General features: G+C 36.4%; 1 protein-coding gene and 2 long non-coding RNA genes across 3 annotated transcripts; 2 read left to right on the top strand and 1 right to left on the bottom strand.

The window, feature by feature from the left end:
* The first annotated feature begins 2,918 nt into the window (after positions 1-2,918).
* LOC122297343 (rhamnogalacturonan I rhamnosyltransferase 1-like) lies at positions 2,919-4,564 on the top strand. The gene is made up of 3 exons (XM_043107385.1): positions 2,919-3,314; positions 3,404-3,608; positions 3,702-4,564. Exons 1-3 carry the CDS (start codon positions 3,241-3,243, stop codon positions 3,762-3,764), a joined length of 342 nt encoding a protein of 113 aa, XP_042963319.1. The 5' UTR covers positions 2,919-3,240; the 3' UTR covers positions 3,765-4,564.
* Positions 4,565-6,803: 2,239 nt separating this feature from the next.
* On the top strand, positions 6,804-10,174 carry LOC122295658. Its single transcript, XR_006238203.1, has 2 exons — positions 6,804-7,520; positions 8,729-10,174. It is a non-coding gene; the product is annotated as an uncharacterized LOC122295658 (long non-coding RNA).
* On the bottom strand, positions 9,084-11,202 carry LOC122295659. Its single transcript, XR_006238204.1, has 2 exons — positions 10,315-11,202; positions 9,084-9,389 (listed from the first exon to the last, which is right to left on the bottom strand). It is a non-coding gene; the product is annotated as an uncharacterized LOC122295659 (long non-coding RNA).
* Between the last annotated feature and the right edge of the window lie 16,048 nt (positions 11,203-27,250).

The raw sequence follows: 27,250 nt of genomic DNA, 5'->3' as shown, positions 1-27,250 counted from the left end.
AACAAATACAAACAAATAATATGGACGAACACTCCAAAAAATAAATAAAAAAACCTCTAGATTTGATTTTCTCCAGAGAAGGAGGCTCCTTCTCCATCTTCTTCCCTCCTTTCTCCTCCTCCGTCCTCTCATTTTCTCATTTTTTTTAGTTTGTTCTCTTCCTTCAAGATCGAAAAAGTCAGATCTACAATTTTCTGACAACTCTCGAGAGACACATGTAGCACAATAAGACTATCAGACTGCAAATCATTTGAAGGATAGTAGCAGTTTTGTAGAAATCACCGCACATAAAATATGGATGCTTCTCTTTAACTTAACAAATAAAGTAGACAAAAGAAAAACTATTCAAATTAGATTCATTGTTAAGGATATAATATAAATAATTAAACATATTTTTTATTATTAGTTTAAACTTTTGGAATAATTTGTGATTTCATATTCTATAAGAAAATTACTTATTTGTGACCAACTATTTCCTATGAAATTGACTATTTCTTATTAAAATGAGTCTGTTTTTGTCACTAATGGTCATTCTCATCACAAATAATCGGTTATAAATACTCAGAAAAATATATGATATCGAAGCGGAAGTCTTCAGTTAAAATGTTGACTCTAAACTCTATCAATTTAATTATTAATTTCAAGTGAACTCACTTATTGAACATAATCTTACCTATTCACAAAAGAAGTGTTAAACATTTAATATAAATAATTAAATATATACCTCACATTAGTTTATGCAAAAGTAGTTGAAATGAAAAGTTTTCAGGTGGTTTAGACGGAATGATCTCAAAGGTGTAGACTGTAGTGGTCTTGGTAATTTCACTGGAAGGAAAGGAAATCAGTGAGAGCATTCACATCAAATTAGCTAAAAAATTGACCAAATTTGAGTAATGATGATCACTGTTTTGACTTTGGCTAACTTATATACCTTCCTTCACATTGGAGTAGCTTCTTTTTGCATTATACTATTAAAATACTACTTATTTTTCTTTTATGATTTTTTTTTTTTTTTAGCTTTGTCAACGGGTGTCAAGAGCAAGCCGAGAACCAAAGTTCTTCAATCCTTTCACCATCCACTTCCTGCTCAGAAAGGAGATGAAGATAAAGATGGGGGGCTCTCCGTCTATGTGGTGGGGGTGAAACAGAGAAGGAAAAAAAAAGGAAAGAGACACTGTAGATGAAATGGATGAGAAAAATATAGAAGGGGCTTTGCATAAGTGGAGGAGAAATTGTCATAAAAAGAAAGAAGGGGATGAAGAAGGGATCTGCGCGTATATGGGTTGCACTCCAAGTCTTCAGCCCTATAACATACGGAGTAATCATCAGTCAAGTCTTCTAAATCATTCCATCTACCGTCATTTCATCTATTCGAAAATAGTTTAACAAATCAAAATGTGACACATGACATATAAATGCCATGCCAGCACCCTTATAAGAAAATAACAAGAAATCTATAAAATTAAGATAAATATTTTTGAATTTGCTTAGCTAGCTTCTGGACCTATATATGGTACAATATATTTTCTTCAGTAATATGTTAATTGGTATTGTCTTCTCCCTATTTTAATTTGATATGGAATCGAGTCGTCAAATTTTATTTGAAAAAATTTGGAACCAATATAAAAAAAATTCACTTTGTCGTGATGGTGCTACTTTTTCTAAAGACACTACACATGACTTGCACATTCTAAACATATATATATATATATATATATATATATATCTATTACTACTATTTAACTTTTGGTTGAGGAAGAACATTGACTCCAAGTCGCCTATCATAGAGTCATCGGTCAAGATTGTCTAAAGTTCAGTAATAAAATGTGATTTGTGCGAAAACTACAGACAATAATGCATCATGTTTTCGTTAAACTAAGAGAAATGCAAAACTTTTATACAAAAATTAAAATTAAAATTACTTAGTCAAAAATAATATACCTAATTCTTTTGAAAAAAATATATTTTAATTCTTGTTTCAGATTTATTAAATTTGGAAAGGTTGTTTCATGGGAAGACTTTGACGATTCTTTTTTCACCAAAATCACTTTGACAATTATTATAAGCAAATTCACAGTGCCAGTGATTCGTTTGACTAAAGAGAAACCATTTCATAAAACATTTTCCACGCATTGTACATTTCTTCATAACGAGAAACCATTTCATAACATATTAATTGTTATCAATTTTTATTAGCCAATATACACTCTTATGCCTCCTCGTATGTTGGGCTTAGTAGTCTTCTAGACCAAGATTCTGCCTATGACCACAAGTTGGGAATCCCCTTTCAGTCAAGGGGCAGCACTGAATATACTACCATTACTATTTACCCAGTATTGCAATCTACCAAGTCCCTTGATACTATGCTCAACCGCTCATTTTCCTTTCGGGTTGGTCATGAGCCTCGTCTAAATGTTTTAAAACTCAACTATTCATTTTTAAATTTAGTAGATGATTTTTAAATGAGCCAAGTATTTAAAATATTCCAAAGATTTTAAATGTCCAAAATTATTTTAAATGCAGTATTTTTAGTATTATTGGACCAAACCTAATTTTTAAGTTAGCCTATTTAACTTTTGCAAAGATCGAAAATAATATAGTTTTGTAAATCTATATTAAGTAATTGATTTTATTTCCATTATAAATATTTGTTAAAATTCATCATTTTATTATATGATGAAAAATATTATTTTTGGGATCAATAAAACAATTTGGATTTTAAACTTAGTCCCTTGCCATTTCCTATTTTCATTTCTCTACATATCTTCTTTAGTTTCTTTTCTTTCTTCCACGGTTTATCTCAACCATTGGATTTGCAAATCAAGCCCACGTGTGTGGCCAAGATTCATTGCCCCTTATCCTTCGCTCCTCAAGTGCATTTTAGACTACACAAATGCTTAGGAATTTCGGTTAACACATTTAGCTTTAGCAAGGATTGTTCGACTTGCATCCTTATACTTTCATATCGATCTTTTTCTTTTTTTGAGATTTCAGTCTCAATGTAATCATTATATGTCCTACAGATTCTTCCTCTGATACAGAAGTACAAAGTTGTACATCTAAATAAAACTGATGCTCGACTCGCCAATAATGGCCAACCTTTGGAAATTCAGAAGCTGGGCTACGGAGTAAATTTTAGTGATCTGAGATTCACTTCTTAGGTGGAGGAATTGGATAGAAGGGGTTATCAAGCTTTTAAGGCAAAATGGTCATTTCCTAGTACTTCATCTTAGATATGAAATGAACATGTTGGCATTTTCTGGCTGCACTCAAGGTTGTAACAGCGAGGAGGTGGAGGAGTTGACAAGAATGAGGTGAGCCATGTGTATTTGCTTAACAAGCTTTCTGCACCAGCTGGCATTCTTAACTCCCAAAATTAACTTCATGTTGCATATTTTCACAGGTATGCTTATCCCTGGTGGAAAGAGAAAATAATTAACTCTGAATTGAAAAGGAAAGATGGTTTATGCCCCTTGACACTTGAGGAAACTGCTCTGAATCTGAGGGCGCTAGAAATTGATCCAAGTTTCGAAATTTATATTGCAGCTGGTGAAATTTATGGTGGAGAGAGAAGAATGGCAATTCTTGCAAATGCTTACCCAAAGTTGGTGAGTTAGATAATGCTGAAGCAAAATTCTTGACTTTTGATACTTGGTTTTTGTTTTTCTTCTCTTTACAACCCCTCTGGTTTTTTAATACAGGTCAAAAAAGAGACACTGTTGGAATCGATTGACCTTAGGTTTTTCCAAAATCACTCTTCCTAGATGGCTGCATTGGATTATCTAGTTTCACTGGAGAGTGATATATTTGTTCCTACATATGATGGAAACATGGCCAAAGTTGTTGAAGGCCACCGCAGGTACTGTTGTGAAAAGTATGATGTAATTGCTTAACCATTTTAGTGGTTTCATTTTCTTAAGGGTAAATGAGTTGGAATTGAAATACCGTAAGTGAGATCCCAATTTTCTGTTTTTTCCCACAGTATTTTGTGCATGACCATTAAAGCAAGGTGCTCTTTCTACTTAAAAGACAGCCAACGCTGGGCCTTTTATTTTACCAGAAGTTATTGATTTTTCATGGCTAGTATCAAGATAATTGTTAAGCAGATCAAGGGGAGGCTTTTGACGTGGCCTCTCCATGCTTATGGTCTTTATTTTAATCCATTTTAATTGAACTAAAACATTTTATCTTAACTGAGATGTTTGTTGTCTTTTTCAAATTTCTTGGGTTCAAGAAGACAATTTTGTTGGACAGAAAACAGTTGGTAAACTTGATAGACCAGTACAATATTGGATCACTTACCTGGGATGAGTTTTCATCAGCAGTGAAGAAAACTCATGCGGATCGCATGGGTAGAAGCTACCCTGCAATTACAGGGTGAGAGCAGATTGATCTGCATTGTACACCGGGGTGACGCAAATACAGATTTAGTTTACGCATACTTTGGATTCACGGAAGGTTAATTCCTTTCCCTTCCATTTTTGTATTTTTTGTCTCTCTTGGATCGGGCTACTGCCACCAATTTTAGATTTTCTTTAGCATATATCACATTTTAATCATCCTCTACACATATCATTGCCACTGTCATATAATGCTTTGGTGTGCTATCATTGAATGATAGGGTGCGGTGTGTCTGTACTTTATGCAAACTACATTTATTAATATTTTGTGCTCAATTTACTTTCTAGTACCTTTTCGGGTCCTAATTCATCCAAGGGTCCTCTCCCAGTTAAAATAATGCCCCTGTTAACAGTAGGGTGGTGGTAATTCATGCATATGGGACTTTATTAGCATGCAGACAAAGCATGACATTCTCCTTCGAGAAGGTTTCATTTTATAAATCTCAAGAAATGACATTTACAATCGTGAAGTGTGTAAGTGTCATGCAATCCTTTTGGAAAAAGTGAGTAAATATGAGACTAGAAAAAAAACTAATTTTTAAATAGTTGACTCCAGTCTTTTTCAAAACGATTGCGTGGTGCTTACACACTTCACAACTATACGTAATATTACTCATAAATCTCACATATGATAACGTGTTGATGACAAAGTTAACCAATCTCGACCATTGCAACTTTGGTTTATTCCTTTTTCTCTCATTTGTAGTGGGTGCTTGAATCATATATGATCTGGTGGTCGGGGGAGATTTGTTTGTTTGTAACCCTTCTGGAGTTTATCGTTGTGGTGCATATCTGTTCTTTATAATATGCACCATTTGCAGATCATATATACATGAACTACGTATGAGAAACAACTAGGTTGATTTTCATACTAGTTTATTGGGAAAAAAACATGGAAATTTTCTTCTTTAACGAGATTGACAGGAAAAAGAAATGTATTATTGTATAAGGAGATTGGTCAAAGGAGGGACATATTAATGAGTGTTGAATGATTTGAGTGTGGTCCTCTTCTTAATGAGCTGTCTTGTGTTTGCTTTTATCTGTAGAGAAAGGAACAGGGGGCAAGCGGATAGCGATCTCTCTGTTTCAGTTAAAATAAATAGATGATGTATATGTATGTAAGATATGGGGGTGTTTTAGTCATTTCATTTATCAATAGACTCGTTTTTAAATTCAGAGACCGAAAGGGCCTCATATTTTACACTAAATAGAAGCACTTGGGGGGATTTAATTGATAAAAAAAAAGTTTTGAGACCTTGTATCTGTGATTTACAGTAAATTAAGATACTTTATCAAGGATAATGACAGGAAGGAGAAGGACAGACAGGAGAGGCCCAAGAAAATCAAGTTAAATGATTCATTTGATGCTTTAGCAATAGAAAAGATTGTTATTGGAAATACAAATAGGTTTCTTCTGTGCCCAGAAAGATTATGTTTAATTGGGACCCAACATGTTATATGTAATGGGAGAAGTAAAAGGTTGACCGAATTTTTTGCTATAAAATAAAAAGCCATCGGTCTCCGAACATTTTTAAGGAGTGGATCACATTTTAAGATAATTATTTTTATATAATAGAAATGTAATCGATATAAAGAAATTATACAAAAGTAAATTAATAAATTAACATTTTATATGATTTGATATATCTACTTTACGATAAAATAATTTTATGATATAATATATCACGTCAAGCTACAATACTTCTTGTTCGTACAAATATTTTCCATTAAGAGCAGTTTCATTGAATTTGCCAAATGTAAATTCAAATTTTATTTAATATCACATAGTTTGCATTTGTATATTCCATTCAAATACAATTTTCATATTAGATTATCCATTTATTCTCTATATAATAAAAAAATATTATTAATTTAATAGCTTTTTTATTTAATTTATTTTTATCAGATTTTGTAGTTCTACCAATTAAATGTTAATAACTATTATATTCTGATTAAATTAATATTTATCACATTCATTAAATATTAAATAATAATAATATTCTAATTAAATTAATAATTAATATTCTAATTAATATTAAATAATTTATTTATTTTTATCACATTTTATATTTAATAATAATAATCAAATCAAATTTCTTAATTAGAAAAAGCACCTACATATTTGGCGAGAGAAATGAGAAATGAATATTATAGTGTTTGGCTAAATTGCTTTACACCTACATATTTGATGAGTTATTGAAGTTAATGTGAAGTGTTTTTAAGCATCTTGCTAGTTAAATTTGGTTAAAGTTATATATCAACTAAAATTGTAATAAATATTATATTTTTAAGTAAATTGGGAGAACAAAAAGTGATACAAATTCTCTTAACTCTTCGCTTATACTCAAAAAGAATAAATCTTAAGAGCAACCACTATTTGAGAGTAGCCATTGCACACATGACGTGTTAGATCGGGTTCACTAACAAGTGAACCGGTTTTGCCCTAAAGCCCACTCACGCCCCGATCCTCGCCCTCTTCCCTTCAGCATGTCACCTCCCTCCCTCTTCTCTTCAGCGACGCTAACCTTTATCCACCTCTCGAAATCTGTAGCTCCCCCTCCATTCCTTGGGTTTCAATCTAGTGCTTCATCTTATCTGAATCTCTGTGATTTCCCTGTCATGAAATGAGCGACGAGACCACCCTCCCTCTTCTGCAGCATGCTTCATCCCTCTCAACCACCCCGTGTCTAGAGCTTTACGGAATGGTTTACAAATACTGAAAGCAATTCAAGTTTCTTCACTAGATTTGTCAATGGCAGAAGTTTTGGAGGCCAAGGGGTTGGGGGTCCTTCCCTTGACATCGATCTTCTTCCCGGAAGTTCCTCGACAGTACCAAGTTTGCCTTTCCGGCCATGCCTTCCGGACATGGATAGGTCCCTAATGACAAATATTGCTGCTCGTACCATGGAAGAATTGTTAAGGCTTGTGCAGACTAATGAACCCTTGTGTATGAAATGGACAACTGACGGGAGGGATGTTCTTAATCTTGAAAGCTGTGAAAGGATTTTTCCAAGGGCTAATTCTAACTCGAGAAACCCCCATTCGAGGATCGAGGCAACTAGAGATTCTGGAGTTGTGATCATGAATGGTTTAGCATTGGTTGATATGTTCATGGACTTAGTAAGTTCTTTTCCTCGTTTTAGTACCCTTAAAACTGCTAATTGGAATTCCCAAATATCTTGAATTGTTACCATATCGAAGTGATGACTAGTTTTGGGTGTGTAGCACAGCGGGTATGGTCTTGTTACTACATTAGGACACAACACAGGTAGTTGAATTACTAATTATTATCTTGTTAGTCTTGTATTTGAATCACTAATTATTATCTGGTTGAATTACTACTTTGGCTTTGTAGGTAAAATAAAACTTCCCTGCTTTGAATGATACCATTGAGAAAAGCATCTAGTTTAATTTTTTTGCCCAGAATTAAAAAACCATGTTCATAGCTCTTTTAAGATTTTGTTGGTTACTACTGCAATGATGACCACTATATAAAGTATGTCACCCAAATATGAAATCCAATGCACTTTAGAAGTAGTTCATGGAAGGCTCTTTATGAGCACCTGGGAAACATAAAGATTTATGTCCATCTCCTTCACATGAGTGGCTGTCAAAGATGAAGGTTAATAAACTTGTTGCTGTTCTTATCAGATGCATGGCAACATTTTCTACAGTGAATAATCAAGATATTACTACTGATTTGTGTGAGTCAAAAGTTCTCAGAGGAGTAATAATTATTGTAGACATAGAACAAAATAATTGCCATCTAAATTTTCTTAGAAAGCAAGGCATTTTCAGGTGAATTGATCAGCATACTAACAAATAAATTCCTCCTAGCCACGGCTTGCATCATTTCAAGCAATGCATTTGCAAAGCACTTGGCTAGAAAGTCCGAGTCGGATGAAATTTTTTGCAACCAAATTTAAAAGCATGATGGTGGAAAAATTGTTTTTTTTTTTTTTTTTTGGGGGGGGGGGGGGGGGGGGGGGGGGGGGACATCTATTCAAGCTGCAAGTATGCTGGGAGAAGCTGTTGCAAATGAAAATATTACTTATTTTGTTGAAAAGTTCAAGCAAAATAGCATCAGGATGGAACACTTTATTTTGTATTGTAGTTCTTGCATGTTGCAGCTTATTTAATCTACTCTCATATTTTTTAGTTCATGCGGTTGATAGTTTTGTAGAAAACAACCGACTTTGAAAATGTAGAAAATTGACTTGTTACGATCTTTGGGTTTTTGCAGTTGTGTTTGGGTTGTTAATGGAAATCCTTTATTTAGTTTTCTTCTGCCCCTTCCTATTTAACTTGTTCTACTTTTGAAATGGCAGGTTCAGTTGAGGGGGTTCCATTTTCACTCACAAATTAACCACTTTTGAAATGTCAGTAACTAGAACCAGTAACAACAATTTATTTGAACATACAGCAAAAGGTTTTGGTTCAAAGGCCAATATGGTCTCACTCATATATGCTTTGTCCTCAACAAATTCTTAAACTAATAAAACATAGAAGAAATACATTCCACTACAATCTTACATCAAAGATTGCAAAAACAAACTGCAATATGAGAAGTAGCAGCCAATCCATGAATATAATGTAAATGGAAACAAACCATGTGTGAATAAAGTGTTGGCTGTACAAAGCTGTACAAAAACAAACCCCCATTAAGAAAATGTTATATTGCACTTTAAGAAAATATTATCCCCTTTACATATCATATTACACTTCTTGCAAATATTACACTTCAAGAAAATATTACACTGCCATTCTCATATCTGGCATATCCCCTTTACAAACCCATTCCACAAAGTTACATTAAAAAACAAACACAAGTCACGCTCATAGACAAGCAACACCAGGTCAGCTGATTGTATAAACATAATGGACGCCCAATCTTCCATTGTGTATACTGAAAGCATCAATCCTCTGCACGCCCATATCTGATTTCATAAACATGTATACGCATAATGCACACCCATATCTAGTTTCTACCTGTACCAACAATGCAAAAATCAAATAACTAAACTTAACACTAACTAACAGCTTGAAAAAATCAAATACAATGTGATTATTTATACATGTACCAGTAAAGGAAAAATAAAATGCTAACTAAACATAAGACATGCTAACTGAACATATTTTCACTAGCTGGTGAAAATCTAGATATGCTAGAAGATACATTTTAATTACTAAAAGCAAAAGCAAATGAAATGTTATGGTCTAAAGATTAGACGACTCTCTCCTAAGTGGACGAAAAGCACAAATTCATTATCATGGGAGCCACATCCAAATGAGGCCTTAGACTAATCACAGACTAATCATCAGACAAAAGTCTAGATAGGGCCCTAATCAAAGTTTTTCCTATAACAAAAATACAGAAAATGTTCCCTAGAGACAAGTATGGCAATGCTATTGAAAAAAATATGCCTTTTACCCACCACAAACTACCGCTCCTTTTCATTTTACACCTTATTACATGAGTTTCAATTTTGGACCCAAAACTATAGGTATCTTTCACTCTGTACCCTCAAGTCAAATATAACTATTAAAATCTTTCTTCTTCTTCTTCTTCTTCTTCTTCTTTTTTTTATTTTTTTATTTTTTTATTTTTTATAAATAAGTAGGAATAAGGCCTGAAAAAACCAGAGTTGTTGAGTAATTGCTTCGCCGATGTTATCTCCAGCAACTCAAATGTGTGAAAACATGTATGCAAAAGGATATGGTTATGTACAATTTGATAATGAAGATTATGCTAATAATGCTATTGAAAAGGTGAATGGCATGCTATTGAATGACAAACAAGTTTTTGTTGGACCCCTTCTGCACAAGCAGGGAAGAGATTCTACTTCATATAGGAACAAACTCAACAATGTCTATGATTGTTTGGTGCTCACTAAATTCAACAAATTCCACTCACAAAAATACTCTCGATGCTTTTTAGTGAGGAATTTATGATCATTAAATGCCAAAGTGAGGTGCTTGACTTTCCCCAGCACAAAAGGGTGCCAACTGCCATCTTACCATAAAGAAAACTTCAGTTTTGACTCAGTAATCTATACAAATAATCTATAAAGAAAGTCAAGGGTCTGGAGAACCTTAAAGATAACATATAAACCAAGAAAATCATAACTATCATGCTTGATAAAACCTACTATGCAAATGAAGCAGTTCCTTTGTCATCTCACCAAAGGTGGTCACATCCCAACATGAAATTTCAGGAACCTTAAAATCCAACATGATCACGAATTTCATTTAAAATCTTTTGTGCATGGCCAAATTCAATCCTTGCACAAAAACTATTACAGCAGATGACTGTAGTTCAGAACAAAGAATATGCAGGGCAATTAAAGCATAATTATGATGGGAAAATGAATTAAAAAATATCTAAGAAGTAATTGAATTAAAAAATTAGAAATAGGGCCATATATGGGATGTGTAAGGCTTTATCCGAAACAGTGCTTCATGAATAGATTGCCCATAGGGAGTGAAGAAAATAGAAATTTCCAACTTCATGCGGCAACAGCAGGTTCAACAGGAGCAAAATGTTTTCTTAAAAAATGGTCAATATCATACTAAGTACTTGATCAAGATTGTCTTCAAATGTATAATCAGAGGATATCGACTCAATTTCAAGGGAGTTTCACAACATAAATGCAATAAAACTCATCTTTCTAATTCAAGGGAAACTAACTTTGACAAGCAAAAAGGGCAAACCCAGACCCATATATATACATATGCCTCAGATTTGTGAGTTCAAAACGTAGTGAAAAATTAGAAAGAGAGAAACTTTTTTATTTTTAAAGAAAAAGAGAGCAGTCTCATTCCAACCTCATTCTGCGATCGAGGGAGGGAAGAGAGGCTGAAAAAACCAGGATACTTACCGGTGGGGGCGTTGCGGAGGGCGTTCGCAGCGTTGCAGGGCGGCACTAGTTGTGACGCCCCTAACGTCCACGTACAGACACGTGGAAATTGAGGCGTTGGGTGATGACAACACAAGTCATGCATCGATGACAACACAGATCACGCATCCCATCACCAAGTGCTAAGTGTGTGAACATGCAACACGTGCATAACAAAACAACGCAGCGGGTAATAAAAATCTTTCAACTAAAGTACCAGAATTTTGTTTAAATACACACTCGTTTAAAACAAGTGTATCAAAAATATTACAATTAACCAACATAAATATAATACAAATCAAAACAACAAACAAAAGAAGGAAAAATATCACAATCCACAAATGATCCCCAATCACTCCTCTGGCGAAGCCGCCTCCTTGGGCTCAACCTCTTTATCCTCTGCATCAAAATCTATGGTACCAAAGATGGTACTGCAAGGAAGTAATAATCCAAATACCCACAAGATAAAAATACATTAAAATTCAACAATATGCATGAACAGGATGCTATATGCATATGTCCCAAAAATTCACATTTTTCCATGCAAACTAAAAATCCCATTTTTGGCCCACAATAAACCCTTTAAAACAAATTCTCGCCATTATCCCAGATAATGGCCCAAAACAAGAAATCCACAATTTTCCCAGAAAATGGTTCATGAAAATCCACCTATAAAATTCCCGCCATTTTCTGGCCCACAAAGATCCTTTAATCAAACTCACAAATTTCTCAGAAAATGGCCTATATCCAATATCAAAACCAGTTTCCAATTTATTGTATGCACCATGATCTGCCCTAGGGATCATCTGCAACTTTGACTTCTATGCCACACCGCAGGTAATGACTACGAATGTGACATCTACACGAGCGATACCCAGCTCCATGCCCAGCACGTAGCATGACCAAGCATCCTCTCATCCCCGCTAGCTAAAGGACCACGGAGTCGGCTGACAGCGTTACCGTATCACCCAAACCGATTGTTGCCCAGCAAGAACCCAGGGGATGTCACTCAGTATTTTCCACTCCCGATTAACCAGAGGAGCTCCACCGAGATAATGTCTCATCTCGGCTTGGGGTCGTGATACACACGCACCCAAAAATCCATTAAACTCATATAAACCCAGTTTTCAATTTCCAATACATGTATATGCATGCATCATGCAATGCAAATAATGTGACACAAAATATCCAACAATCCAAATCATTCAAACATAAATAACTCCATCCTCAAATTCATCAGACCTCCGACTCCTCGGACTCAGTCCGACATAACCAACCAATCACAATTTATTGTAAAAGCAATAATATATTTAAATCTAAAAGAAAGTTTGGAAAATACTTACAGCGCTATAAAATAATTTTTGGAGGATCAATAAGCTGCAAAAGGTAGCGGAAAGGCAACGTAACAGTGCGAGGCCGTGGGTCACAAAATACCCAAATTTCTATGAAGGCAAACGAAGATTAGGAAAAGCTAGGGTAGGGCTTAGAGATGTCGGTGAAGCTAATGGAAGTGGGGGTTGGCCATGGGTGGCGGCGCAAACGGCATTTGAAGGCCAAAAGGCCCAAAACGGACAGTGGGTTGGTTGAGCTTCACCAATGATGGATCGGAGCTGAGGTTGGGTGGGTTAGGTAGCTGGGAGGCCAGTGATGATGTGGTGAAGAAGTGGTGACCAACGATGGAGGCACGACAGTGCGGGGAGCACAAAACCGTGCGGCTTGGGTGGTGCTCGTGGTGGTTAACGGTGGCATTTGGGGGGCTAAAAATGGAGGGGTGAGGTCGCCGGTGGGTGGGGAAAAGAATGGAAGTAACGGCGATGGCAATGGGTGGTGCACGGTGGAGCTGGAAGGAAAGCATACCGCCGCTTCCAGCCATGAGTGGTGGCTAAAGGCTGCACGGGGTAGCTTGAAAATGGAGGGGAATGTTCACCGGCAGGAGGGGTGGTGGGGTACACGGCGACGCGACGGCAGAGCTAGGGCCAGACGAAAAAATGACGGGAAGAGAATGGAGGGGGACGTCGCGCGGGAGAGAAGCAGGGGAAAAAGAAAGAAGAAAGAAAAGAAAACGAGAAGGAAAAAGAAAAAGGAAAGGAAAGAAATGAAGTCCAACCCTCACATTTTGGATCAAGAAACTGATCCAACGAAAACTATTTGTAAAACAGTAAATTAAATAAAATAATTCAAATGCAGTGATTAATTAAAATAAAAATAATAAGATCAGAAACACAATAATTTTAAAGCCCAAAATTAACTAATTTAAATTAAAAAGAAATTAAAATATAATATAATAATAAATAGCAAGAAACCACGTTAAAATAATTTCACCACTTTAAAAAAATCATAAAATAATATTGCAAAAATCACCTTTAATTTAAAATAAGAAAATCACTAATTATAATAATTTAAATAAAATCACTCAATAAAAATACACATAAAATGGGGATATCACATTGGTAGAGGAAGGGCGACGCGGGTGCTGGGCGATGAGGGGTTCCCATGAATGCAAACCTCGTTGTTTGAAATGGTGTATGGGGAAAACAGGTTGGGTGGCGATGGGTAGAGGTAGGCTGACGAGTCGCGGGTGCTGGACGATGAGAGGGACGACGATGCTCGAGGGTGCTACCATGCTATGCAACAAGAGGGAGGGGGATGCGGGATGGATTCAAATCGAAATGGGGTCGATGGGTATTCAAAATGCTAGAGGCTAGTAAGCCACATAGGGTGTGCAATGAGTGCTATGCTACAACTGCTCCCTACCAAATCTCTATAAAAAAGCTTCTCATCAGTTACTATTTCGCATCAGCTGTTGCACACCCTACGTGGCAAATCGGGTTCGCTATTAAGTGAACTGGTTCTGCACCTTAAGCGTCAAAGCCCTCAGTCTGCCCCCCTGCAGGAAGCCCTATGAGATTTCTGCATTTCTTCTTCTTCTGCACTACGATTATCACTGATTCTTCTGCATTTTGATTTCTTCTTCTTCTGTACTGAGATTTCAACTTCTGCACCAGCATTTCTTCTTCTTCTTCTTTGTGATTCCATAAAGCACGACTACAACACGCAGGGTGGCGAAACCAACTCAGTAGCTCCTGGGTATAGCTTTGGGTGCTTGATCGAGCTGAATTATTGCATTTTGAATGCTTTTGGAACCAATATATATTAATTCTTTCATTACTTTATCATTGGTTTTATATGGAAAAATGAATAAATCAAAGTTGTAATTTTAATTGATTAAAAGCATGAATTTCTGCTTTAATTTTATCAACTGTTGATTACTATGGATTATGGTACATATCGCTCAAGCGGCGGCAAGCCGCCGCTCGAGCGAAGTCAGGCAGATTCAAACACTCGACTTTCACTCGACAGTGGGCTCGAGCGGGTGTGCGGGAAAGGAGATCGCTCGAGCGGAAGCATTTGGCCGCTCGAACGAAATCAGGCAGAGTTGAACGCTCGATGTTCGCTCGACCTTCTGCTCGAGTGAATTTAGGCAGAGTCGAACGCTCGATATTCGCTCGACACTCCGCTCGAGCGAATATCGTATTTTACAGATTAGGGTTTATTCCGCCGTCAGAGTATATAAATGATTTTTTAGATCTTATGGCCGACCCTTGGCCTGGAAAACTCGGTTTTGAGTAGAGAAACACTTAGAATTCTTTTTTCCATTGACTTTCATTCAGATTCGGAGAAGAGGATTCATAGAAGCGATCAGTCACGCAGCTACCAATTTCCACTGGATCATTCACTCACACTGCAACAGATTGAAGAACTCCTTGAGGGGTCCAATTGCTACTGCAACTCAGTCTCCTCCACCGCTTCGAATCTTCATCTCCATTCAATTGGCTTGATCTTTTCAATTCCCTACTTGCTATTTCATTTCAGTTTTAAGTTTCTGAATTATTTTGGAGAATTTTGATTTAGACGTTTGAGTAATTTATTTGTTATTCATTTAATTCATGTTATTTATTTTTATCGTTTCGTTAACCTTTCATTTTAATAGTGATTACAATTACGGTGGCTTAATTTGAGAATTTGTGATTTGAATACAATGATGAACCCTAGAACATTGATTTTGGGGCTTTTCAATTTTCAGTGCATGTTTTGTCAATTACTTTCTAATTTAGTTTAATTCTTAATTTAGTTTTATTAAATTCTGAGTTTAATCTATTAGTCCTTTACATTCCAATCCGACAATCAAAATCCAAAAATATGAATCTAGTCCAAGACTAGTGTCCTCTCCCATCCATTGCACATACCATCATTTTATTTTCTCTTTGTGAAATTTTTCACATTTTTCAACGAGTTTGATTTTTAAGTAACTTTCCCTGAGGAGACGATCTAGGAATTTATTCCTAATTATTACACGACATCCTCCTACACTTGGGATAGCTTTAGTGCTACTCATTTTTGAGTGAGTCAAGTTTTTGGCGCCGTTGCCAGGGAAAGTATTTAACTTAAATTTAAACTCGTTATTTTTTTTCTTTATGCTCTTTAAACTGATGTTTCATGTCATGGGTGAGGAACAGTTCAAATAGGTTGCTTAGAGTCACATCGAGTGTTGAGAGTAGTATACACAGTTTGGAGATAGATAGTTCTTCTGTCTTTTCTATGAGTGAGTCAGGTGAGGAAATTGAAATTGAACTAGAAAACATGGCTGCACCTGCACCACGCACTCTTAAGGACTATTTGCAACCCACTCGCACCACTACACCTTCATGCATTGTTTTACCTGAAAATGCACCTAATTTCTCTATTAAGCATGGCATGATGTCAGTGATACCTCAGTTCCACGGAATGGATTCTGAGAGTCCTTACCAGCACTTGACAGATTTTGAGTTGGCTTGCACTACTTTTATCACTAGGGCTGTTACTGATGAATTCATTAGACTTCGTTTATTTCCTTTCTCTTTAAAGGATAAAGCGAAGATTTGGTTTGATTCTTTGAGGCCTAATTCTATTTCTAGTTGGTCTGATATGCAACATGAATTCTTACAAAAATTTTTTCCTTTTCAGAGAACTCAATTTTTGCAAGAGCAAATCAGCCAGTTCAATCAGAGACCTGATGAGACCTTTCAGGCCAGTTGGCAAAATTTTAAAGATTTGGTGAACATTTGTGCACATCATGGTTTTGAATCTTGGAGGCTGGTGAGCTATTTTTACACTGGTCTCACTCCAGAATGCAAGCAGTTTGTTCAGACAATGTGGAATGGGGAGTTCTTTAGCAAGGAACCTGATGCAGCTCTATCATTTTTTGACTACCTTGCTGAGAGTGCACAACAATGGAATACTCGTACTGATCGAGTGCCATTAGCAGCACAGCCACTGAGGGCTATTTCTGGAGGGGGCAGATATGAGCTTAAGGAAGACATTGATGTTCAAGCCCGAATAGCTGCATTGACTAGAAGACTGGAGGTCATGGAAATGAAAAAAGTGAAGGCCATGAAAGTAGTAGAGGCATGTTCTTTATGTGCTGATTCAAACTATAAGACCCAAGACTGCCCGATTATGCCAGTATTTCAAGAAGATGGGTTTGAGCAGATGCAATCAGCTAACTGGGTTAATAGAGCACAAAATCAGCCTTTCTCCAACACATATAATCCTGGGTGGAGGAATCACCCAAATTTCTCATGGAGAAATGATCAGTCTGGTCGGTCCCCACCACCTGCGCAGCAGCCATTTCATCAGGGTGCTCCTCAGCACCAGTATCCGCCATATCAGAATCCTCATAGCTATCCTTATGCAGCTCCTCCTGGATTTCAGCCTCATGTAGCTGCACATAGTTCTCAGCCTTCATCATCTGCAAAGAAATCTCTAGATGACAGTATGACACAGATGGCCAATACACTTCAGCAATTCATGCAGATTCAGGCCACCACAAATAATCAGAACACTCAGGCCATAAATGAGTTGAGAGGCACTATGAATAAGATGAGCACGACCTTGAGCACCCTGGAGAAAGGGAAATTTCCAGCACAGCCTCAACTTAATCCTCAAGTATATAGGCAACAACAACAGCAAGTACATAATGTCTCAAGGGATGTTATTGAGACAGCAAAGGCAGTTCTTACTTTGAGAAGTGGGAAGGAAGTTCCCCAACCAGAGATGCCTATGGACACACAGGTAATTGGTCCTACACCTGAAGATGTAACAGAGACTGATGAAGTTGAGAAAGAACCAGAGGTAGTGAGATCAGAGCTGAACAAGCCTGTGAGTGTAGATGTTGAAACTAGTAAGGGATACCAACCTGTGGTTCCCTATCCTCAAAGATTGGCAGCTGGCCAAAAGAACAAGTATCACACGGAGATTCAAGAGATTTTCAAGCAAGTGAAGATCAATATTCCACTCTTGGATGCCATACAACAAGTGCCTTCATATGCAAAGTTTTTGAAGGACTTGTGCACAGTAAAGAGGAAGCTGAATGTAAAGAAGAAAGCCTTCCTAACGGAGCAAGTTAGCGCATTGATATTGAGCGAGACTCCTCAGAAGTTTGGAGATCCCGGCTCCCCTAACATTTCTATTATGATCGATGAATCACGCATTGAGAGAGCTTTACTTGATTTGGGGAGTAGTGTGAACTTGCTACCGTTCTCAGTATATGAGCAGTTAGGATTGGGTGAGCTGAAAAAGACCTCCATCATGCTACAGTTGGCTGACAGATCAGTTAAGGTACCGAGGGGTATTGTAGAGGACGTGTTGGTCCAGGTGGACAAATTCTACTACCCAGTGGATTTTGTGGTTCTTGACATGCAGCAACCGGTCTCCACCATTTACCAAGCTCCTGTCATCCTAGGAAGACCATTTCTAGCTACATCAAATGCTTTGATCAATTGCAGAAGTGGAGTTTTGAAGCTTACCTTTGGGAACATGGCACTTGAGTTGAATGTTTTCAACGCTTGAAAGATGCCAGCACATTTTGATGACACAAGTGATTTGAATGCTGTGGAGAGTTTGACACCAACAGATTTTATTTGCTCAACTTCTCCCCTATCTGATGATGATTATATTTTTCAGACACCTGAATTTTTACTTGATGAGAAAATTGATCATATCAATGAAGATGACTTTGATTTTTTTGATTGTTTTGCAGATTCTTCTTTACCACTTGAAGTACAATTTGCGGGAGCAAGATGGAAACCCCAGTTTGAAGCTTTACCACCACCAGACATGCTTAAATCTTCAGAGGAAGAAGTTCCCTAGTTGGAATTGAAACCACTTCCTCAAGATTTAAAGTATGTGTTTCTTGGTCCTGAAGAAGGCACTTTTCCGGTGGTGATTTCCTCAAAGCTAAATCAGAAGGATGAAGCCCAGTTGATTGAAGTATTAAGAAAGCATCGAGGCGCAATTGGTTGGATAATAGCCGACATCAAAGGCATTGATGCCGCTGTATGTACCCACAGAATCGATCTTGAAGATGATGCTAGACCGGTTCGTGATGCTCAACGTAGACTCAATCCTACCATGAAGGAAGTTGTGAAAGAGGAAGTGCTTAAGTTACTCGCAGTGGGTATCATATACCCCATCTCAGACAGTAAGTGGGTAAGTCCAACTCAAGTAGTACCAAAACAATCTGGTTTAACTGTCATAAAAAATGATAAAAATGAGTTGATTCCAACTAGAATGGTTACTGGCTGGAGAATGTGCATTGATTATAGAAAACTTAATTCAGCCAGTAGGAAGGATCATTTTCCTTCGCCATTTTTGGATCAAATTTTAGAAAGAGTGGCTGGTAATGCATATTATTGCTTTTTGGATGGCTATTCTGGTTATTATCAAATTGCTGTAGCGCCTGAGGATCAGGAGAAAACCACTTTCACCTGTACTTTTGGCACTTTTGCTTTTACTAGAATGCCTTTTGGTTTGTGTCATGCTCCAGCTACTTTTCAGAGATGCATGATGAGTATTTTTTCTGACATGATTGATGATATTTGTGAAATATTCATGGATGATTTCTCTATTTTTGGAAAATCATTTTAGAGTTGTTTGCATAATTTGGCACGTATTCTCCAGAGATGTGAGGAAAAAAATCTTTTACTTAATTGGGAGAAATGCCAATTTATGGTCACTCAGGACATTGTCTTGGGACATATTGTTTCTTCTGAGGGTATAAAGGTCGACAAGGCAAAGATTGAATTAATATCTAAACTTCCTATTCCTAGGACAGTTAGGGATATTCGTTCTTTTCTTGATCATGCTGGCTTTTATAAGCGGTTTATTCAAGGGTTTAGTTCTATTGCAAAACCTTTGTGCACTCTTTTACAAAATGATATTGAATTTGTTTGGGCTGATGAGTGCCAAAAAGCTTTTGATACCCTTAAGAAATCACTTACCACTGCCCCTATTGTGCAACCTCCGCAGTGGGACCTTCCCTTTGAGATTATGACAGATGCTAGTGACTATGCCTTAGGAGCTGTTTTGGGGCAGCGGGTGGATAATAAGCCATTTGTGATTTATTATGCTAGTAGAACCTTGAATGATACCCAGAAAAATTATACCACTACTGAAAAAGAATTGCTTGCAGTGGTTTTTGCACTTGATAAATTTCAGACTTATATTCTTGGTTCTCCTGTTACTATTTTCACTAACCACTCTGCTCTTAAGTATTTGTTGGCTAAGAAAGATGCAAAACCACGCTTGATTCGCTGGATTCTATTACTTCAAGAGTTCAACATAAACATTAAGGATAAGAAAGGAGTTGAAAACGTGGTAGCTGACCACCTCTCTAGATTGTCATCATCTCCTTTTTCAAATGTCAGCCTTCCTCTTGATGATAGTTTCCCGGATGAGCAGCTATTTGTGGTTGATAGAGCTCCCTGGTATGCTGACATAGTCAATTATCTGGTGACTGAGCAAATGCCTTCTGAATGGTCCACCCAAGATAAGCGTCGGTTTCTCTCTGAGGTACGACACTTTTACTTTGATGATCCATATCTTTTTAAATATTGTTCGGACCAATTGATTCGAAGATGCATTCCTGATGATGAGTTTTCTTCGTTGTTGAGATTTTGCCATATGGGTGCATGTGGTGGTCATTTTTCAGCAAAGAAAACAGTTTCAAAAATTTTGCAAAGCGGTTTTTACTGGCCCTCCATGTTTAAAGATGCTTATAATTTTTGCAAGGCTTGTGAGCCTTGTCAAAAATTGGGATTCATTAGCAAAAGAGACATGATGCCTTTTTCCCCTATTCTTACTTTAGAAATTTTTGATTGTTGGGGAATAGACTTCATGGGACCTTTTCCGGTTTCTTTTGGAAACACATATATTTTATTAGCTGTGGATTATGTTTCAAAATGGGTGGAGGCCATTGCTTGCAAAACAAATGACCATCATGTTGTCCTGAAATTTTTGCAATCTTTGTTTGCTCGTTTTGGCATGCCAAAAGTTATAATAAGTGATGGGGGTTCTCATTTTTGCAATAAATCATTTTCTACACTTGTGAAGAAATATGGTATCACACACAGAGTTTCTACCCCTTATCACCCTCAAACAAATGGGCAAGCTGAATTGGCAAACAGAGAGATAAAAATTATTTTAGAGAAAACCATCAAGCCTAATAGGAAAGATTGGTCGGTTAAACTTCTTGATGCTTTGTGGGCTTATAGGACAGCTTTTAAAACAAATCTAGGGATGTCTCCTTATCGATTAGTTTATGGTAAAGCTTGTCATTTACCTGTTGATATTCAGCATCGAGCTCTTTGGGCCATAAAACATGTTAACATGTCACTTGATGAAGTTTCAGGGTTGAGAATATTGCAGATCAATGAATTGGATGAAGCTCGTCGGAATGCCTATGACAACGCTCAGCTTGCAAAGGAACGCATGAAAATTCTGCATGATCAGAAAATTCATCCAAAGCATTTCACACTTGGCCAGGAAGTTCTTCTTTACAACTCTCGCTTGCACATTTTTCCTGGAAAGTTGAAATCCCGATGGAGAGGGCCGTACATTGTAAAGACCGTTCATCCTCATGGTGCGGTAGACATTGTCAATCCGAAGAATGGTAATAGCTTCACTGTCAACGGACAACGTCTAAAGTTATTTCTGAAGGTCTTTGACCCACATGAAGAGATCTTGCTTGTGCAAGACCCCAGGGAAGTGTTTTGATTTGTTTTTCCTTCTTTACAATTTTCTTTACTTGCATTTTTTTTTTATTTGTTCTCTTGCTTTGATTTTATATTTCATGTTGATTGATTGTTTTGCTTGCTTAGTTCTGTGCACTTTGTTTTCATTCGTTCGACTCATTGAGGACTCTGTCTCTCACTAGTTGGGGGGTAGCATGTGTGCACAGTTTAAAAAATAAAAATAAAAAAATAAGTTTTGTGAAATTTGAGCATCTTGGTGGAGTAGTTGAGCGGGATCATTTGTGAAGATTTATTTTCAAGCTTAAACATAGAGCATTATTTTTGATGCATCATATTTTGTTGATATGTGGCTTGAAACACCGAGATGTTATGCTTATTGAGATGAAACTTGATAAAATTTTTGTAGAATGAAAGGTAAATTTTGAAGGACATTTTGCACATGCTTACGCTTGTAGTGTTCCTTATTTACCATTCATTGATTTAACACTGGAGAAGTAAACTGCAGGACTACCGAGCCATGCCAAAAAGTAAAAGAAAAAAAAAAGGATTTGAAAAGATTAGAATGAAAAAAAAAAAAGAAGAAGAAGGAAAAAAAAAAAAGAAGAAGAAAAAAAAAAAGAAAAGGAATAAAGGCGACTTAGTGAACTTTCCTAAGTAAAAAGGGCTAGAAACAGTTACCCAAGACTTGGGGGTTGAGTGTCCAACCTTTAAAAACAGAGCTGGCGTGAAAACTGCTAGTCCCTTGGGCTTTGAGGTAGTTAGAATCAGCAATGATTAATCTTAAGGTTGAAAAATCCTATGACAAATCATGGCTAGTAATGAGGAACACACAACTGGTCTAGCTCCACACACACATTTGAGTCCTGAGATATTTGCCTTAATTCTATGTGAAAGATTGTTGAGATAGTCTTGGTGGGTATAACCCTTGGGGGTTGAGTAGTAACGTGTCACTTTTGTGAGAATTCAAAATTGTGTTTGATTGTTTTTGTTTGAATTTCGATCTTTATGCAATATTCATCTCAATTAATTTTCACTATTTTGCTCAAGGATTAGCAAAATGCTAGTTGGGAGGTGTGATCGAGCTGAATTATTGCATTTTTAATGCTTTTGGAATAAATATATATTAATTCTTTCATTACTTTATCATTGGTTTTATATGGAAAAATGAATAAATCAAAGTTGTAATTTTAATTGATTAAAAGTATGAATTTCTGCTTTAATTTTATCAACTGTTGATTACTATGGATTATGGTACATATCGCTCGAGCGGCGGCTTCTGGCCGCTCGAGCGAAGTCAGGCAGATTCAAACGCTCGACTTTCGCTCGACAGTGGGCTCGAGCGGGTGTGCGGGAAAGGAGATCGCTCGAGCGGAAGCATTTGGCCGCTCGAGCGAAATCAGGCAGAGTTGAACGCTCGATGTTCGCTCGACCTTCTACTCGAGTGAATTTAGGCAGAGTCGAACGCTCGATGTTCGCTCGACACTTCGCTCGAGCGAATATCGTATTTTACAGATTAGGGTTTATTCCGCCGTCAGAGTATATAAATGATTTTTTAGATCTTATGGCCGACCCTTGGCCTGGAAAACTCGGTTTTGAGTAGAGAAACACTTAGAATTCTTTTTTCCATTGATTTTCATTCAGATTCGGAGAAGAGGATTCATAGAAGCGATCAGTCACGCAGCTACCAATTTCCACTGGATCATTCACTCACACTGCAACAGATTGAAGAACTCCTTGAGGGGTCCAATTGCTACTGCAACTCAGTCTCCTCCACCGCTTCGAATCTTCATCTCCATTCAATTGGCTTGATCTTTTCAATTCCCTACTTGCTATTTCATTTCAGTTTTAAGTTTCTGAATTATTTTGGAGAATTTTGATTTAGACGTTTGAGTAATTTATTTGTTATTCATTTAATTCATGTTATTTATTTTTATCGTTTCGTTAACCTTTCATTTTAATAGTGATTACAATTACGGTGGTTTAATTTGAGAATTTGTGATTTGAATACAATGATGAACCCTAGAACATTGATTTTGGGACTTTTCAATTTTCAGTGCATGTTTTGTCAATTACTTTCTAATTTAGTTTAATTCTTAATTTAGTTTTATTAAATTCTGAGTTTAATCTATTAGTCCTTTACATTCCAATCCGACAATCAAAATCCAAAAATATGAATCTAGTCCAAGACTAGTGTCCTCTCCCATCCATTGCACATACCATCATTTTATTTTCTCTTTGTGAAGTTTTTCACATTTTTCAACGAGTTTGATTTTTAAGTAACTTTCCCTGAGGAGACGATCTAGGAATTTATTCCTAATTATTACACGACATCCTCCTGCACTTGGGATAGCTTTAGTGCTACTCATTTTTTAGTGAGTCAGTGCTGAGAGCATTGATACCTATGTGCTGGTACCCAGCTTTGGAGGACTGCAGTGACTCACATGTCCCTGTATGTAGCCCTTCGTCTTTACCTTAGTCCCATGCAATTTTTAGAACTCAAAACATTTTATGGTGGTAAAGTTTAAATTTTATTTGTTTTTTGGCATATGGGTATGATGATATTGATGATTCTAGTACATTTAAATTATAATCAGTTTCTTATGCTTCTGTTAGAATCTTGAGAGAATTAACATTGATGATTCCAGTTCATGTGAATAAATAACATTGATGATAACTTCTGAAAAAAAAAAAAAAAAAAAAAAAAAAAAAAAAGGTGTTAGCTCCACTCTCTATTTGGTTTGGCATGTTCATAGTGCACTTGGTCGCCATCCCCATCACTGGTATTGGTATTAACCCAACTAGGAGCTTTGGTGCTGCTGTTATCGACGACAATGATAAAATCTAGGATGAACATTTATGAACTTTTTCATGAATTGGCTCAACTGCATATATATATATATATATATATATATTAATTCCAATTTTTTTTTTTAAATTTTAATTTGTTATTTGGAGTATGAACTGTCAATGCTATGTAATGCAGTCTTAAAAAGGGAGTTTGAGGTCCAAAAAAGGAAGGATGAAGCCTTGAGAAATGAGTATCGGCTTCAAAAAAGGGAGGATGGGCTGATAAAACCAATGACCACAGGAAGCATTAGATTTCATGGAAAAAAATGTCTTCTCTACAAATAGAAGGGGGTCTTAGTCTTAAAAAACAAATTTGAAGTCCAGAAAATAGATTGGAGATTGATTATGATAATCATTTACATCTACTTTGACAACACTGAGGGAGCTTTCTCAAAAGACCTTCCGCTATAATATAGGATTCGTAACCAAGAGTTATGGTGAGTAAATGTAAAGGCAATGTATTTGAGAATGCTTTGTTGTAAACATTAATCTCTTGATTGTAAATATTATGTACTTGAGAATGAATAAGAAGTGGCAGTTTTGCATTTTATCTTCATGTGGCAGTTTTGCAAAGTGGTATTTTTATCTCTACCAGTTTTTAGGCCTCCACTTATTCTCCTAATAAATTGTACAGATGGTGATTCAAACTACCATTTTCAACACATGAGATTTACAATTGAGATAATAGGCAGTTCTTCACTCTGCATACATACAGTTTATACTTTGCTTATCAACTGAGTTAAAAATTGTGGTTATCAATTTTCCTTACCAAACTTTACTTATCAGTTTATATATATAGTTTATACTTGCTTAACAAACTGTGCTTATCAAAACATATCAGTTTAAAATTTTGGAGAATCTTCTTCAAAATTCTCACAATGCCCCCATACATGAGTGACAGGAAATCCACCAGCTCAATTTCCAAACAACAACAAAGTATTGTACTTCTCTAAACTGAGTGTAAACAAATACAACAAAGACAAAACAAACTCCCACAGCCACTATTTGGCTGCAACTCTTTCCATAAATTTTTAGTTCTGCAGGTGTCTAGAGTGTTCTCCAATCCCATTTTCGGTTTCCATAATTATTTCTGCAAAAAAAAAAAAAAAAAAAAAAAAAAAAAAAAAAAAAAAAAACATATATAAGGGATGGATTAAACTTCCATTAATTCATCTGGTTTGCCCAGTAGCTAACAAAAGAGCAAAAATGAAACATTAATGCATTTACAGATCTAAATAACTTGAAGTTCTACAAGGGGTGCTTATATAGTAGATAGTAAAAAGGAAAACAGAATAGGCTGTGAACTTAATACCAAAGAAATAGTCAGAAATGACGCAATCAGATTTTTTAACTAAACTAAAGTTATACATGAACTAAATATATAGCAAATGAAAATCAACATCTTGTCTTGGCTTTCAATCTTGTCAATTTTAGCCAATCCAAAGTTTGCACTACAAAGCCATTCAAAATACTAGGTGGAATGTTTAGCAAAATTCAAGACCATATCTGAAAATGGCAGAAATAGACAAATCAGGTATTAAAATTCATAATGAGGAAAATCTGTCTAATGATAAACAGACAAATTAGTGGTCTCTTGCTTGTAAAGGGAAAAAAAGGAGTAGTTATGTCATTCAATATAGAATTTGGAAGGGAATCGTTGTATGTTTTGCTGTTGTCAAACCCAAATAGATTTTAGAATTGGGATATATTTTCACAGGTTTGATATGAATAAAAAATAAAAATCAAACTCAACTCAAATACATTTGAATCCAATTTATTGAAGTCATCTATATGATTTTTTTTTTTATAGTATTGAAGTCATAGAGTGTGAGGCATATATGAGGCTGTTAAGGGTCACGTACCAGAGGAATGAGATATTGCTAGAGTTAGTGTTTTAAGGGTTAGATTGAGCGCTTGTGATAAATTAATACAAGAAATTGAACAAGAAATCGAGATAAAGATGAAATTTCCCTTCAAAACGTGATTACCACAAGTGCAACACAACACAAGCTGCAGAAAAAAGAAAAAAGAGAGAGCTTGTAGATCAAACCTCGATCTACCACTCCCACTCCACAACACAACACAACACAAGCGCAAAGAGTAATTTAAGATAAAAGTTCGTATCATTTCCCGAGTATTTTAAGATAGCCTCCTAATTCTCATCCTACAAAAAGGTGGGTTTGAGAACAGATGGCAGTAATAGCTTACCAAGAACATTAAAGAGTAATTTAATGGGAATAATATTATCAACTATTAGCTTACTCTGCATGAGTACTTTAAGATAGCCTACTAATTCTCACCCATTTCCAATTGGGTCTCTAACTCTGGTTCCCATTTCCACCTCTTCACAACCTCAACAATCTTGGACACGGCTAAGGCATTAAACAATGGCTTCTTTAGCCCACCCACCATCACATGGTCATCAAGTCCTGGTTCAACTGATCGTATACCTTTACCACTGTAAATAACACCCCGATTCATCTAAGTACTCTATCTCCTCAGTCCACTCACCAGAACTACCATCATCGTTTCTCCCGGAGCTGTAATTTCCTCTAAATTTAGAGTTAATAACAGGGCTCCTGACAAAGCTAGGAGATAGCAATGAAAGACATCATGAGGAATCCAATAGAATGAAGCCACAACATGTAGAAAATTTCAAAATTGCATTTTTTCTACGCTTGGTAATATTTCTTCAAAGATCTGATTAGCAAAAGAAGCTCTTCAACTACAATCTATAGTAGGCAAAAATCCCATAAGCAAATCAAAGGAATCAAGTTTGACAATGATTATTTCTCAAATCGATCGACATTTTATTCTCTTCAAGTTTGAGATAATGGCCTTTTCCTTCCTTTTTCTATAATTTGCAAAAGCTCTATGAACAACAAAGAATCTGCCTCCAAAGTCAAAAAGTTGCAACGAATGGGATGAAGACACCGAGTATGGGCGATGCGGAAACTTACCGGATGGAAACTTACCGAATTCTTGCAAAGTTCTTTGTCTTGGAAAGGATGATCGACAGCGACGAGGGGTGCTGGGC

The sequence above is a fragment of the Carya illinoinensis genome, chromosome 15 (genome assembly GCF_018687715.1).
Source record: "Carya illinoinensis cultivar Pawnee chromosome 15, C.illinoinensisPawnee_v1, whole genome shotgun sequence".
Taxonomy (NCBI): Eukaryota; Viridiplantae; Streptophyta; class Magnoliopsida; order Fagales; family Juglandaceae; genus Carya; species Carya illinoinensis.
The sequence above is the reverse complement of the archived record's forward strand: the minus strand, read 5'-3'. Positions and strand labels throughout refer to the sequence as shown.

Coding starts and splice junctions, on each gene's coding strand:
- LOC122297343 (XM_043107385.1), top strand. CDS start 3,241: ATGAACATGTTGGCATTTTCTGGCTGCACTCAAGGTTGTAACAGCGAG. Junction 3,315..3,403: donor GAGGAGTTGACAAGAATGAG/GTGAGCCATGTG, acceptor ATATTTTCACAG/GTATGCTTATCCCTGGTGGA. Junction 3,609..3,701: donor CAAATGCTTACCCAAAGTTG/GTGAGTTAGATA, acceptor TTTTTAATACAG/GTCAAAAAAGAGACACTGTT.